The following is a 15,407-nucleotide window of genomic DNA, read 5'->3' on the forward strand; positions in this document are numbered from 1 at the left end:
ACTACCAGGAGAAAAGCATGGGAAAGACCCGGTCCCATGATTCAGTTACCTCCCCCCAGGTCCCGCCCATGACACATGAGAATTATTGGAGCTACAATTCAAGAGATTTGGGTGGGGACACAGTCAAACTATGTTAATGACACTTCTGTGATCCTGTGGATTTGACGATGATCTCAAGAAGGAAAGCCCCTCTCCTGCACATGGCTACATACTCTCCAGGGAACAATCATTGCAGTCTGAGAAGCACACAATAGGGATATCAGCAAACGCTAGGAATGCCTTTCTAGCCCAGATGCCTAGCACTGGGGAAAGCACAAGATACTGCTGGTGGTGAGGAGAACAATGAAGACAATTTTGGGTGGCCCACTTGTCATTAAAAGTATCACAGAACAGGATTTGTGTATGTACAACAATTCCCACATTTACAAATGAACAATGCTCTAAGAGTTGGGTTAATGTTGCTGTGTTTCTTCAGCCAGTGCTTAGGCTCTGTTGTGCCAGCGATTTAGCTGGTTATGAGAAAACAGTGACAATACAACTCCAAACTTTTTCAAAGGGCTAACAGTGTTATGTTGACCCTGCATGCATATTATAAAAAATTAGCTCCATTTTTGAGCAATATCTCATAAAATGCACACTTATATTTCTTTCTATATTCATTCTCACTTCTAAAGGTATGTATCTGGGTTATTTTTACCCTCGTAAGCCATTTCAAATCTTTTCTGAAATAAGCAAGATACATATAAATGTGTAAAATGATGTCATGTTTATATTTCCATACTATCTCATAGAAATCTGAAGCATACGGCTACTAATAATACATTGATGTGCTTCATAATGACGTGTCAGTCAATGAAGGATCACATATACAATGGTGGTCCCATGAGATTACAATGGAGCTGAAAAATTCTATTGCCTAGCGACCTCATAGCCATAGTATGTGGTAGCGCAATGCATTACTCACGTGTCTGGGGTGATGGTGGTGTAAACAAACCTACTGTGCTGCCAGTTGTATACAATTCTAACATATAAGTAATTACTATATTATGCTTTTTTTTTCTTCAACTTTTACTGTAAGTCAGGGGTACATGTGCAGGATGTGCAGATTTGTTACGCAAGTGAACGTGTGCCATGGTGTTTTGCTGCACAGATCATCCCATCACCTAGGGTACTGAGCCCAGCATCCATTAGCTATTATTGATGCTCTCACTCCCCCAGGCTCTACCAACAAGCCCCAATGTGTGTTGCTCCCCTCATGTGTCCATTTGTTCTCATCATTCAGCTCCCACTTATAAGTGAGAATATGTGGTATTTGCTTTTCTGTTTCTGCATTAATTTGCTGAGGATAATGGCTTCCAACTCCACCTATGTGCCTACAAAGGACATGATCTTGTTCCTTTTTATGGCTGCATAGTATTCCATGGTGTATATGTACCACATTTTCTTTATCCACATTTTCAGTCTATCATTGATGGCATTTAGGTTGATTCCATGTCTTTTGCTATTGTGAATAGTGCTGCAATGAGCATAGGCATGCATATATCTTTAGAATAGAATGATATATATTCCTTGGGGTATATACACAGTAATGGGATTGCTGGGTTGATGGTATTTCTGATTCTAGGTCTTTGAGGAATTGCCACACTGTCTTCCACAATGGTTGAATTAATTTATACTCCCATCAACAGTGTAAAAGTGTTCCTTTTTCTCCACAACCTCGCCAGCATCTGTTGTTTTTTGATTTTTTAGTAATAGTCATTCTGACTGGCATGAGATGGTATCTTTTTGTGGTTTTGATGTGCATTTCTCTAATGATCAGTGATGTTGAGCTTTTTTTCGTATGGTTTTTGGTCACATGAATATAATTACTATATTATACTTTTATCATTACTTTAGAATGTGCTCTCACTTACATAAAAGATAACTGTGAAACTGCCTCAGGCAGGTCCTTCAGGAGTATCCAGAAGAAAACATTGTTATCACAGGAGGTGACAGCTCCATGCATGTTACTGGCCCTGAAGGCCTTCCAGTGGGACAAGGTGTGGGAGTGAAAGAGGGTGATACTGATGATCCTGAGCTTGTGTAGGCCTGGCTAATATCTGTGTTTGTGTTGTAATTTTTAACACAAAAGTTTTTTTAAAAATAAAGTAAATTTTAAAATAGAAAAAAGCATATTGAATAAGGACGTAAAGAAAGAAAATATTTTTGTATAGCTGTGCAATGTGTGTTTTAAGCTGTCTTACTACAAAAGAGTCAAAGAGTTAAAAATATATATATATATAAAGTTAAAAAGTTACAGGAAGCTAAAATTAATGTATTATTGAAGAAAAGAAAATATTTTTATAAATTTAGTGTAACCTAAGTGTACAATGTTTATAAAACATACAGTAGTATATAGTAACGTCCTAGGCCTTCACATTCTCTCACTACTCACTCACTCACTCACCTACCCAGAGCAACTTCCAGTCCTGTAAACTCCATTCATGGCAAGTACCCTATACATGAGTACCATTTTTTATCTTTTATCCCATAATTTTACTGCACCTTTTCTATGTTTAGATACACAAATCCTTACCATTGTGTTTCAGTTGCCTTCAGTATTTAGTGCAGTCGCATGCAGTACAGGTTTGGACCCTGGGAGCAGTAGGCCATACCGCGTAGCCTTGGTGTGTAGTAGGCTGTACCATCCAGGTTTGTGTAACTGCACTCTATGATGTTTGTGCAATGATGAAATGACCTAATGATACATTTCTCAGAACATAAGCTTATCATGAAGTGATGCATGACTGTGTTTTGACTATAAAGACAGTAACCCTTTATAATATTTTTTTCTGAAGAAAACAATTTTTAAGCTGAGGCTTGGGATGGAGAGCACACGTCCTCCCTGAAGCCTCCTCTAGTGCATTGGGTCTCATAAGCCACAGATAATTTGTAGAGGATTTTTATTTGCTGATGAAAAGTCACCTCCCTAGGCTTTTCAGCCCTCAAGTGTTGCAGCTTTCACTTTCTGAGGTCATGGCTGCAAGACACACTTTGCTTGACCAGCAGCTGTGGCCTCAGATTTGGATTGACAGTGAAATGCATAGAAACATAGCAAGCTTCCCCCAACACCAAGATGGCTCAGCTTTAAGAAAGATACAAGACTGATGCCGAAACAGCATGGCTGGTGACTCCTGGGCTCAGCCTCTGAATATCTCCCTGTCACTCCCCAGGAAGGTTGAGCAGGTAGTCATGGGAAGAGGCTGAGAGCACGGAGAGAAATTCAGCTGAGGGAGTCATTTGCTCTGGGGTCACCTCGGCTTTTGTCCTTGCTCATCTCAGCCCCTGCAGGGTATGTGGGCTGCACCCGTGCTGGATCAGCTATGTGCATCCAAGCCCCTTACTCATGACTGCCCGGCAGTGGAGGCAGTGAGGCACAGGCACTCGGTCCATCCAGTCCTCAGTGCGTTCTTTTTCTACATTCAGTATACCCCCATAATTCCTTGACTGAGTGCTGCAAGAGAAACTGCACCAAACAAGAGTCAAGTCCTTTTGTGTCCCTGTGGGTAAACAAAAGTTCACAAACCAGCTGTTCAGCCAGGGCCACATCTTCACCATGTTTGTATGCTAAGCACAGGGTCTGGCATACACTAGGTCCTTGGTCAAAATTTGTCCAGTGAATATACACTTTTGACCTCTTTTTTTTTTTTTTTTTTTTTTTTTTTTTTTTTTTGATGGTGGACAGGATCTCACCCAGGGTATATGTAGTGCTGTAGCATGATCATGGCTCACTGCAGCTTTGACCTCCCAGGCTCAAGTGATCCTCTTACCTCAACCTCCCAAGTGGCTGGGACTACAGCTGTGCGCTGCCATGTCTGGCTAATTTTAAAAAATTTTTTTCTAGAGACAGGGGTCTCACTATGTTGCCCAGGCCAGTCTCAAACTCCTGGGCTCAAATCAGACTCCCTCCTCAGCCTCCCAAAATGCTTGGATTACAGGGATGAGCCATCATGCTCAGCCTGACCTCTGAATTCTAATTACTTCATATACAGGTTGTTTCGTGTGTCTAGTGTTTATAAATGTTAAGTGATTGCCAAGCAAGCAATTTCTTTCCATTCCAAAAGTAGTATCTATCAAAGGTGTTGTGCTGTTAAAACGCAAGATGATTGTAACATGAAGTCCCAAACTATTTCTTTCCATCTGTGTTTCAGATTATTTGAATATATTTTGCTGTATAAGGATGGAGTGATGTTTCAGATTGAGCAAGCCACCAAGCAGTGCTCGAAGATGACCCTGACAGAGCCCTGGGACCCTCTTGACATTCCTCAGAACTCCACCTTTGAAGACCAGTACTCCATCGGGGGTCCCCAGGAGCAGATCATGGTCCAGGAGTGGTCGGACAGAAAGTCAGCTAGATCCTGTAAGCGTTCAAAGGATCTAAGCATTGTATTCAGGATGCGTGATGGGAAAGAAGGTTTAAGTTCTTTAAGGAAGGTAGTTTTTAGGGAAACATCCGCTTAATCAAAAATTTTTTAAAGCCTCCACTTAGGTCTGCACGTTACTTTGTTCACTACATGGCAATGGGATCTAAGCTTCATTTTTGAAACACCTCAGCCTTCTAGTGCCACCTGCACCTCTCTGCCACTTTGACTCCTGTGAACTTAGCCTTGATTTTGACATTTTATGGTCACCCGGAGGTCTGTGATATGGAAGGCATCTGCCTAAGGCAGACATTTGAATCAGGTGCCTTCTTTTCTTTCCCCCACTTCCTACAGTTGCAGGGTTCAGATCTACTCCCATCATGATGAGTGTGCAAACCAGCCTGCTTTTATGTGAAGCCATTCTCTGCCCTGCTGCTGATATATGCCTATCCCAAGACAGCTTTAACCACACAGGCATTCATGCTGTGGAACACAGTATGGTGATTTCTCAAAAATTGAAGGATAAAACTGCCATATGACCCAGCAACTCCATATGTATATATATCTATATCCCAAATAATTGAATGCAGAGACTCAAACAGATATTTGTACACCCATGTTCACAGCAGCATTATTCACAATTGCCAAAAGGTGGAAACCCAAATGTTCATCAACAGATAAATGGATAAACAAAATGTGGTATATTCATACAACAGAATATTATTCAGCCTTAAAAAGAAAGGAAACACCAGCACATGCTAAAACCTTGAGGACATAATGTTAAGAGAAACAATGCAGGCAGACAATGATAAATACAGAACAATCCCACTTACATGAGGCATGTAGAATCATCAAATTCATAGAGACAGAAAATTGAATGGTGGGTTTCAAGAGCTGGGAGAAGAGGAATGGGAAGTTAGTGTTTGACGGAGACAGAGTTTCAGTTTGGGAAGATGAAAAAAAGTTCTGGAGATGGATGGTGCTGATGGTTGTTCAACAAATGTGAATGTACTCAAGGTCACCAAACACTTAAAAATGGTAAAATGATTAATTTTATGTTATGTACCTTTTGCCATCACAAGAAAAAATATGAACTTCTTGCCTGTCTTCTTTATTCAAAAGTCAACTTTTTTCCTCTTATAGATGAAACTTGGATTGGCATCTATACAGTCAAAGATTGCTATCCTGTCCAGGAAACCTTTACCAAAAACTACAGTGTGATATTGTCCACGCGGTTTTTTGACATCCAGCTGGGTATTAAAGACCCCTCGGTGTTTACCCCTCCAAGCACGTGCCAGATAGCCCAACTGGAGAAGATGAGCGAAGACTGCTCCTGGTGAACCTGCGCATAGGGAAGTGGCAGCATCGGTTGTCAGCCCCCTGTGGTCCCAGCTGGAGATAGATAGAGACTAGTCAAGATGAGAATGCTAATTGGAGAGAAATATAATTTCAGGAAGATGCACATTGATATGGGGTTTTGATATGTCTGATTTTGACTGCTCAAGCTATGTTAACAGAAGAAAATTGAATGGCGAGGGTGTGGCCATATGAGCTAACTGTGGCTAATATGGACACTTTGGGTATTTCTAATGCCTGTTCAGGGCTGGTTTTCTGCATGCACAGCTATATACACAATGCAGTGCCATGCAAACAGGGAGGGGTCAGTAAGAGAAGTTTGTCTTGGCAGCAAGTATTTATTGTTGACGTTATTCAGAATTGGTGATGATAATAAAAAGCAGAGGGATTTTGGTCAATTTTATTATTAATTCTTAAGTTCCCTGCAGAGAATGCCCCATTTATTGCTGCACCAGGGTGGGCATTGCTCCCACTGAGCCCTACTCCACCCTGCCCCTGCACTCCCTTGGTTGCCAAAAAAATGATACCTTAAATCCCTTCCTGACTGAAGAATTGTATGGCATGACCCAATTGATATAAACATTTGGAAGGAAATGAAAAGCTAAAATAGGAAGCAATTATTCCTCTAAAGAAACATTTTAAGCAAGACAGTTTAGAGAATCCTAATGTCTACACTGGTAAAGCGCGAGCCATGTAAGCTTCTTTTTTTTTCTATGCAAGAGTATTGATGTATGTGCTGAATCTTCACAGACTTGTCAATACACAGGCACTATTCTAAAATAGCACTGAACTGGAGATCAGTAGACTATTGTCTCCTAAACCCAGGACTAGAGTTCCCTTGTACTCTCACTCCTTTGGTCATTAAATGCACTGGGCTTGCCCTCGCTTTGGCCTTCCTAGAACGCTGCTTCATAACCTGTCTGTCTGACTTCTGCATCTCCGTCCATGTCAGCTCATTCACAAGAGCTGTTCCCAAGCCTGGATGAGTCGCACCTTGCATCTTGAGCATGCATTTCTCACAATAATTATTAAGCTGTGTGATAACTTCTGCTTTCAGGACATTGTCATCCATTATCTTGGCTGTGAGCTCCTTGGGTACGGGTACCTTGTATGTTTACTTTTATATCCCTAGCACCAAGCAAGTGCCTGGCACATGGTCAGTGCCCTAAGTATTTGTAGAGTGAAGAATGCCAGCCTCTCTTGTCCCTGGTTTCCTTATGTGTTAAATGTGGTTGAGTTTGTCCATCGCTAGGGAGAAACTTCCAGTAATAAAATTTACTATTCTAGGTTATTCTACTGTTACGTTTTATCTGCCCATTTATCTTTTTTAGTTACCAGGAGAAATGTGTGACACCTATATTATGAAGAAAACAATCTCATTACTCACAGTTTATCTATATTAAACAAATCTAATTGCATTTTAAAGCATTCTTTGATATTATTGCTTTTGTAATAAATATGGATCATCGTGGTTATAAGGGAGTTAAAACAATGCTCTAATAAACAAAGTGCTTCATGTGATCAAAATCAAATTTGTTATCCTCTCTCAAAAGCCTGCTCTCCTCTTACCTTCCCTAAACTCCAGTGTCCAGTTGCCAAGGCCAGAGGCTTCAAGTCATTTTTGACCTATTTGTTTCCCTCAGTCCTCACTGGCAGTCAGTATTCCCGAGTCCCATCAAAATAGCTCTTAAAACTCCTGCCTCTTCTCCACTCCCTCAGCCACCACCCAGCACTGGGCTCTTAACATCTTAAAGGCCTTTGCAGGATCTTCACACCCTCTGTCCTTGCCCTGGTCTTTTTTTTTCTAGAAGCCATCCTGTGTTCATTCATTCATTCATTCATTCGTTCACTTCGTCAGTCAATTACAAGCCAGTACTAAGCACATGCTCCCTCCAGTGCCCACGCAGGTTCCTGGGGTCCCAGAGGATTGTGAAGTTTGGACATGAAGGCATCTGAACCGCACAGACAGGGAAGAGTTTTGCAGCTGCATTCCAGCTGACCCAGTCTGCTAATGCCTTTGTGACCATGTTTGCCCCAGTTCCTGTCTCCCCAACCACAGAATGATCCTCTCCTCTCCTCTCCTCTCCAAGCTGCACATCTCCCCTCAGCCCTGGGACTTTGTCTTTGCCCATTGCAGGCCACAGCATTACTCAGAGAGAGAAGGAAACTCCTTTTATTTTATGGAGGCCCATGCAAAGTGGGTACCCTTTTGTTTTTTAGTTGGCCTGTTTTAGTTATTAAGACACTTCACAGAAAGGAGTAAAAAGTTCAGAAGGATTTGACATCTGGTCAAATCTGATCTGATGGCGCCCTGCCTCTGTGGTTCTACACTGCTTACAAGTAAAGTGGAGACACCGTAGCATGGTGGACACACCCTTTTTCATCAGGCCTCTGACTCTTTCCAGCCTCACTCCTTGGGACAATTTCTTCTTTACCTAAATGCCCAAAGGGCTTGAGAAGTAATGGCTGGGTCACCTCCTGGTAGCAGGAGGGTTTCCTTACTCTGCAATCTTATGTAGAAACTTTCTAGTGGCCACCAGAGTCACAATAAAGAGGGCTATTAAACAGAGTATGGACTTGTACCTATTAATGAAGTGCAGTATCCCAGTGCCTCACTCATCTGCAGAGGTGGTATCACTGATAGTGGTCTGAGCCAGGGCTGGGTACCACTTTGTGGATACCCCTCATATGTTTCTGAGCCTTTATGCTGCATTGGAACAATTTACTTCCACCTCTCCCAAGGAAGCCATACCACTTCCAAATTGCCAGGTCCAGGCAAGCCCTGGGGTGTGCTCAACATACACCTGCTTTCAACTCTGCCACCCTGAAGGCCCAGCTCTATGATAGAGCCATCACTCCCTCTCTCTCAGGGACCATGTGGAGTCAAGGAGGCCCGACCTTTCTGTCCCCAATTGCTCTGTCATCAGGATGAGTTTCTTACCATAAGCTTTGCTAATTGGGAGTCCTAAAATTGGGACACATTTTAAAATTCTTTGAATATTTAATGAAGGCCAAGAATTTTAGGTCTTTGGGAAATTTTTCAATTAACTACTCATAATTTCCCATCAAGTTAAATTTGACATCATTTGAAAACAAAACACTCACCTCTTGCTGGGTTTCCTTTACCAAATACACTTTCTCTGTAGTCCCAGCTACTCAGGAGGCTGAGCTGGGAGAATCGCTTGACCCCAGGAGGTGGAGATTGCAGTGAGCCAAGATTGCACCACTGCACTCCAGCCTGGGCAACAGAGTGAGACCCTTAAACAAACAAACAAGCAAACATCTTCATTTTCTCAATGTTCCCTGTGTTTTTTCAAATCACTTTGCCTATATATCCACTTGCAGCACATGGGGTGTTTTCACATTTTTCCACTTATGTGGATCTTGTCTTTCTCCATCCACAGAAAGCAACTCAAATGCAGAAATGTCGTCCTTGTCATTCTTGTTGAGTCGAAATAATTCCTATTGAATGACAGAATGAGCCTCCTCAGCCAAAGACTTGTGAATAATCGATGATATTTAAAGGCTTTGTAGGTGAACACCTCTTAAAGAGACAAATTTAACTTTATTTATGGATATTCTGATATAAACAATCATCTCTTTTAGGAATTATGCTAGAATAATAAAGGATTAGAACATATTTTTATTTGTTTTAAAGCAGAATTATTAGCTCAACTACATGTGTAGAAAAAATACTGGGCCTATAATTTGTTGTATAGTTTATTCAGGGAGAGTGATGCTTACCTCTATAATATCCTAATTTTAAAATTTATGTTGTCTTCATTAGAGCAAAAATGAACACATATTTTCAATATTTATTTCATAATTAAAGTTGGAAAATGTAATGTAGTACCAGCATTCAAGGAGTGGGCTATAACTATCCTATAATTTAGAAATAATATCAAAGACTTGGAACCAACCAAAATGCCCATCAATGTTAGATTAGATGAAGAAAATGTGGTACATATACACCATGGAATACTATGCAGCCATGAAAAGAATGAGTTCATGTCCTTTGCAGGGACATGGATGAAGCTGGAAACCATCATTCTCAGCAAACTAACACAAGAACAGAAAACCAAACACTGCATGTCCTCACTCATAAGTGGGAGTTGAACAATGAGAACACATGGACACAGGGAGGGGAACATCACGCATCAGGGCCTGTGAGGGAGTGGGGGGCTGGGGGAGGGATAGCATTAGGAGAAATACCTAATGTAGATGACGGGTTGATGGGTGCAGCAAACCACCATGGCACATGTATATCTATGTAACAAACCTGCACATTCTCTTCTGCACATGTACCCCATAACTTAAAGTATAATAATAATAATGATAATTTTTTAAAAAGAAATAATGTGCAGCGAATATAACACACTCAGGATTTAAGTAATCTGAGTATATGTGTGTGTGTGTTGTGCTGTGGTTGCAGTTATATCATTCCCAGTGGCATATTGTGTATTCATTTCAACATACAATTGTTTAAATCACATAGCTAAGTGTTATTTTCCTCCACCAAGAGAACTGATGGCAAAATAGGTACTCTTGTTACTTAAACATGATTAATATTATTGCCGTTTTTACTTGACCTCTATGATTTTAATAAAGAAAATTATGTAAAAATAAAAAGAAGTCAAGGCGTTATCAGTTATTATGAGAAATGGGTTTTCAAGCCTAGAATATGTTACTTAATAACCTCTCAGCCCTAGTTGATTAGTTTTTCAGTCAGCCTGGGAGAATAGCTGTTGGGAAAACACTAGTCTTAATTTCCCAACTAGGAGGCACTAACTTAACTATTGAAAAGCCCCTAGTTATCCAAATACACAAACCTGTTTAACTAAAAGTGTAGTTTTGGGATAGACATGTGGGTATTGACATACCTATTAGAGAAATTTGGGTCTGTTGGTTTTGTTTCACTCCTGATCCCAGAAATGATACCCTTCTTGTGGGATAGTGGTATATCTGTCCTATCTTCTTATATAAGTACATCTTAGCAAAGCTTAGTTTTCTATTAAATTCAATTATAAAATGGGGGATTCTTTTTTAAGAAAAATTAAAATGTGTAAAAACTAAATTGAAAATCTTTGATGAGGAAAAAACTAAGATAAAAGTTGTTTCTAAAACCGTTCTGTGATCACATTAGTTGATGTTGCACATACAGGAAGCAGTTGCAATTTAGTCTCTTTTTAGAAGAGTGCTTTGCTTTTAAAGAACTTTCTGATTCTAAAGTGTTAGGTGACCTTGTCTCAGTAGCTGTGGCATCTCTGAGGGCTGGGGGATAATAAAATGAAGATGTAGACTGCCCTGTCTTGAATGATCTTAGGACATTTTAATAACCTTAAAGTGGACATTAGAATAATGGGAGTAGGTAAAATGACATCTCAAGCCCAGCCAAAGTGTATGCTTTTATGATGTTTCTTATAACTTAAACCTCCCTGTACTTAACACCTTTCATAATTTCCTCCAGGTAAACATATGTTCCTATCACCATAACTCTTATCACATAAAAGATAACTAATAGCAATGCAAGGATGTTTAGATGGATTTTAAAACTTTGAATATCTTGGGACTGAAGACATTACTTAGATCCATATATGTCCTATCCTTAATACAACAAATACCATGATGATAGCAATCCTATAATCCCATCTAGCTCAAACTAACTATATCCCAAGCTGCAAAAAGAGGTGAAGAAGAAGGAGAAGGAAAGGAAGGAGGCGGACACAAAGAAGAAGAAGAAGAGGAAGAAGAAGAAGAAGAGGAAAGAAGAAGAAGAACAAGAAGAAGAGGAGGAGGAAGAGGAGGAAGAAGTGGAAGAAGAAGAAAAAGAAGGAGGAGGAGGAGAAGAAGGAGAAAAGGAGAAGAAGGAGCAGGAGGAGAAGCAGGAGGAGGATGTGGAGGAGGAAGAGGAGGACGAGGGGCAGGAGGGGGAGGGGGAAGAGAAGGGGGAGAAGGAGAAGGAGAAGAGAAAAAGAAGAAGAAGAAGACAAGAAAGAGAAGGAAGAGGAATGGAAGAAGAAAAAAAGAAGGATGTAGGAGAAGAGGAGAAAACATTCATCACCATAAATTCTCAGTCCAAATGGTTGTTGATGTATATTGATGAATAAACATGAGAGCAGCACAAGCCATAATGGAGCAGCACTTTAGAGATTTTCAGTTCAGATGCCTCCCCTTTAAGTTTCTTTAAATTAGAGCATTTCCAGACTAAACTTTCTTTCCTGAACCATGAACCATTGGCCCCTCCTGTCAGAAATTTAGAATTATTCCCATGTCTATGTAACTCATAGTAAATGTTGACATTCAATGAGGAAGAAAAATAGCCTTAAAAAGAAAGCCTGCTGGTTCAGGGAATAATTTCTGTGCTTTTTCAGTTCAACACATTTAAAATGAGTTTTATTTTGTGTGCTCATAACAACTAAAGTTCAATATTATGCTGTATTCAAGTGTGTAGGTATTGAACCTCAAAGGACTTTTTAAGTTTAACTTTGTATGGAAAGTATATGATTATGTAGGTAGTCTTTGGATAATAATGGGTTATCAAGTGATTTGAAAAACTATCAGGCCCATCTTATTCTTTCTAAACCTCTTACTTTCCCTGTTCAGTCATGAGAACTCTGTATTTCCATCAAGAAAGAGGAGGAAACAGCTTTATTGAGATAATTCAAATAGCTCAGATAATACAGGAATGAGAGTCTATTATGAAATTTGCAGTAGATGTTCCTGGAATGGAGCTAAGTAAAAATTTTCCCCAGACTCCTGCCATATGTAATCATTCAGTACAACAATTCTGTTCAAAAATAAATTTGTTAATAAATTTTCCATTTAGATGCATCCATGTGTCTCTAGAAGAGTGGTCATCAACAAATAAACTTAACAAAGTCAGGCATAAATAAACTAAATTTAGGTGCCCCGGACTTGGAAATAAGATTAAGCTCTGTGATTGAAAATATAGGACCAACACCTAATAAATGGATAAAGTAGCTATTTAGAGATATACACCACAGAAAGAGAAGGTATTCAAGTTTGGGGCTATAAAACTGGAGAAATCATGAAGTCCAATGAAAGCAAGATTGCCATTGAAACGCAGTCTCATCAAAGTTTAATCAGAATTGGGGTTGATGTAAAAGAACACTGGAATGTTGTCATTTCATCTGAAAATGAAGTATTTTCACAGAAGGAAGTTGGTTTACATGGAGTTTAGTTAGGGAACCTTAAAACCAAGGATTTGGCAGTGTTTATCTAACTGTGTCCAGGAGAGAAAAATACGGAATCTGGCAGTCATATACAGAATGTTGGGGACAATCATGAGATTAAAGTCATGTGTTGTTATTTTGCCTAAGATTTAGGAATATTTCACTTCACTCTCTCTGTCAGGAATCCATAACAGAGCAAGGACAGGAGACAGAGCAAAGCAAGTCATTACCATTACTTAGCTGGAGTTCTGGCCCCAAGCACTTCTGTGGACCTCTGGTCAATCAGGTTAGACCAACTGGAGGAAGTGGAGGCCAAAGTAGCCACAGGCCAGAGCAGACCAAATTACTAGTTCCGTCCATTCTATTACAAGTCCCAACACAAGTAGATTTTACTGCTCCCGGGTCAGCAAAAGGGCACACAGAGTAGACCCACTGGCAACAGAGGAAAAGGAGCAAGGACAAGGAAAGAAGTTTGTGCCTTGGTGCCCAATGCTGCCTTCCCCAGACCTTGGGCTGCTCAGAGCAGTAGCCAACCTGCATGGGAGGAACACCCAAAACAGAGAGATTTGGCCAGGCCTGTTGGTCAAGCAGAATCTAATAAGCTCAGAATGATCTTCCAAACTAGGTAACTTTTCTTCTGATTAGAAATTTTACTTCTCAAGTAATTTTTAAAATCATAACTGAATATCCAAAATGGCAGATTTAAGTGTTTCACTCGCTGGAAAAGTTTAAAACGTCATTGCAAAACAATGCATTGTTTTTCTGGTTTATTTCCCAGTCTCCTAAGTTAAATTGCTTAGTGCATGTCAGTCTGTAAGGGAGGTTGTGAAGTGTAGTAGAAAGGATGAGGGTTTGAAACCATACTTACTTGAGTTCAGATGCTGATTCAGTCCCTTATTACCACTGTGTTACCTTGGACAAGTCATTTGAACAGTCTATGAATCTAAGTTTCCTCCACTTCTTACAAACAAACAAACAAAAAAAGTGGTATATGGGGATTGTTAGGGTTAAATGAATAGCATTTAGAATGTGTGTAGCACACAGCTTTGCAAGCAATAAGCACTCAAAATATTAGATGTCTTCTACCTTTGGCTTCTTTCCCCTGAGATCCTGACCAATCCTCCATGGACCAACAAAATCAAACCTGTATGACTGTACGAATCTGCTATGGATTAGAGCAGGGTCCTGGAGGCCTACAAAGACAGTGTCCTTGGTGGGCTCTGCTGGACCCATTAGCTAAACCATTCTCTAAGTTAAAAAACAAAAACAAAAACAAAAACAAAAAAACCCCCAGCAACTTGCTCTTAATAAATACATCTCTCATGACCCTGGCATTTTGCACACAACGTTTAAGATAGAGAAAATAAAAGTAGTATTGACCTCAATCTACATCAGTGAGCACTTGTTTTGTGTCACATTCTCTCCAGAGTTTTATACTGATTATTTTATTCAACTTCAACAATGATCCTTGAATTAGATACTATTGTTATTATGCCCATCTCATAGATTAGAAGACAGAAGTCCATATCAAATGCCTTGACTTGACAGGATAATTGATAATAATTTTCAACTATGATTTTATTTACTGGATGCATGCTATTTGTGCATTACTTATAGAAGTCATGTTGACTAAGTGAAGAAAAGACTGGGGAATACATTAAAACACATTTCTCTAAAGCTGATTTTGAATGATATGAGCTGAAAATAAAACTGTTTCAATATCACCTTTGTTGGATTGCCAGCAAGGCCTGTGGGCTTTTATGCTGTGGTGAAACCTTAACTTTCCCCGAACTTCATGGTCACACTTCCATTTAAGCACAAAAAGGGTGTAAACTCACAATATATTAAGTTATTTTTTGGCACTGGAAACAAGAAGTACCCATTAGCAGTTTGCCAACTTGTGCAAGAATTTTCACTAACTGGCCATCAAGTGTCATGGCTCAGGAAGGTCATGACCATTCCATTTCCAGGCTTTGAAAGGTGCCAGGGCAAGCAGGAGTAAGGTAGGACAATGTTTTCACATACTGTTGCCACTTCTGCCAAAAGTCTGGCCCATCAATCAGAAAGCCAACAGTCATCTTTTTTACTGAGAGAGTTCTACTGGGGGCAGCTGAAGCCACCCCTTTATCCTCAATTTTCATCCCATTACTCTTCAACAGCACCTCTTTCCTTGAATCAATGTCAGATAATACAAATTCCAGCAGCATCCAAGAGTGAAATAGGAGAGGCAATGGGGCCACTGGTGAACAGTTAATGAAATCCCCAAAAGAGAGAAGAAGATCTGAGGATTGTAGTTTTCAGACTAAAGAAGTATCGCTTGTTCAAAATGATCAGGTATCCATTCATTTATTGAGCATTACTGAGGCCCTCCTACATGCAAGACTCTCTTCTAGGCACTGGGGAGACAGTTGAGGACAAGGTCCTGCCCTCAGGAAGCCTGCATTCTACTGAGAAGGAG

At 40.1% G+C, this 15,407-nt stretch overlaps 1 protein-coding gene across 1 annotated transcript in view; it reads left to right on the forward strand.

The window, feature by feature from the left end:
• The window catches only part of EPDR1 (ependymin related 1), a 32,583-nt gene extending 25,295 nt beyond the window's left edge, over positions 1–7,288 (forward strand). Inside the window, 2 exon segments of the mRNA XM_050783323.1 lie at positions 4,191–4,399; positions 5,544–7,288. Coding sequence (XP_050639280.1) covers positions 4,191–4,399; positions 5,544–5,740 — 406 coding nt within the window. The 3' untranslated portion in view covers positions 5,741–7,288.
• Positions 7,289–15,407: the final 8,119 nt, after the last annotated feature.

Source organism: Macaca thibetana, chromosome 3 (assembly GCF_024542745.1).
Source record: "Macaca thibetana thibetana isolate TM-01 chromosome 3, ASM2454274v1, whole genome shotgun sequence".
NCBI lineage: Eukaryota > Metazoa > Chordata > Mammalia > Primates > Cercopithecidae > Macaca > Macaca thibetana.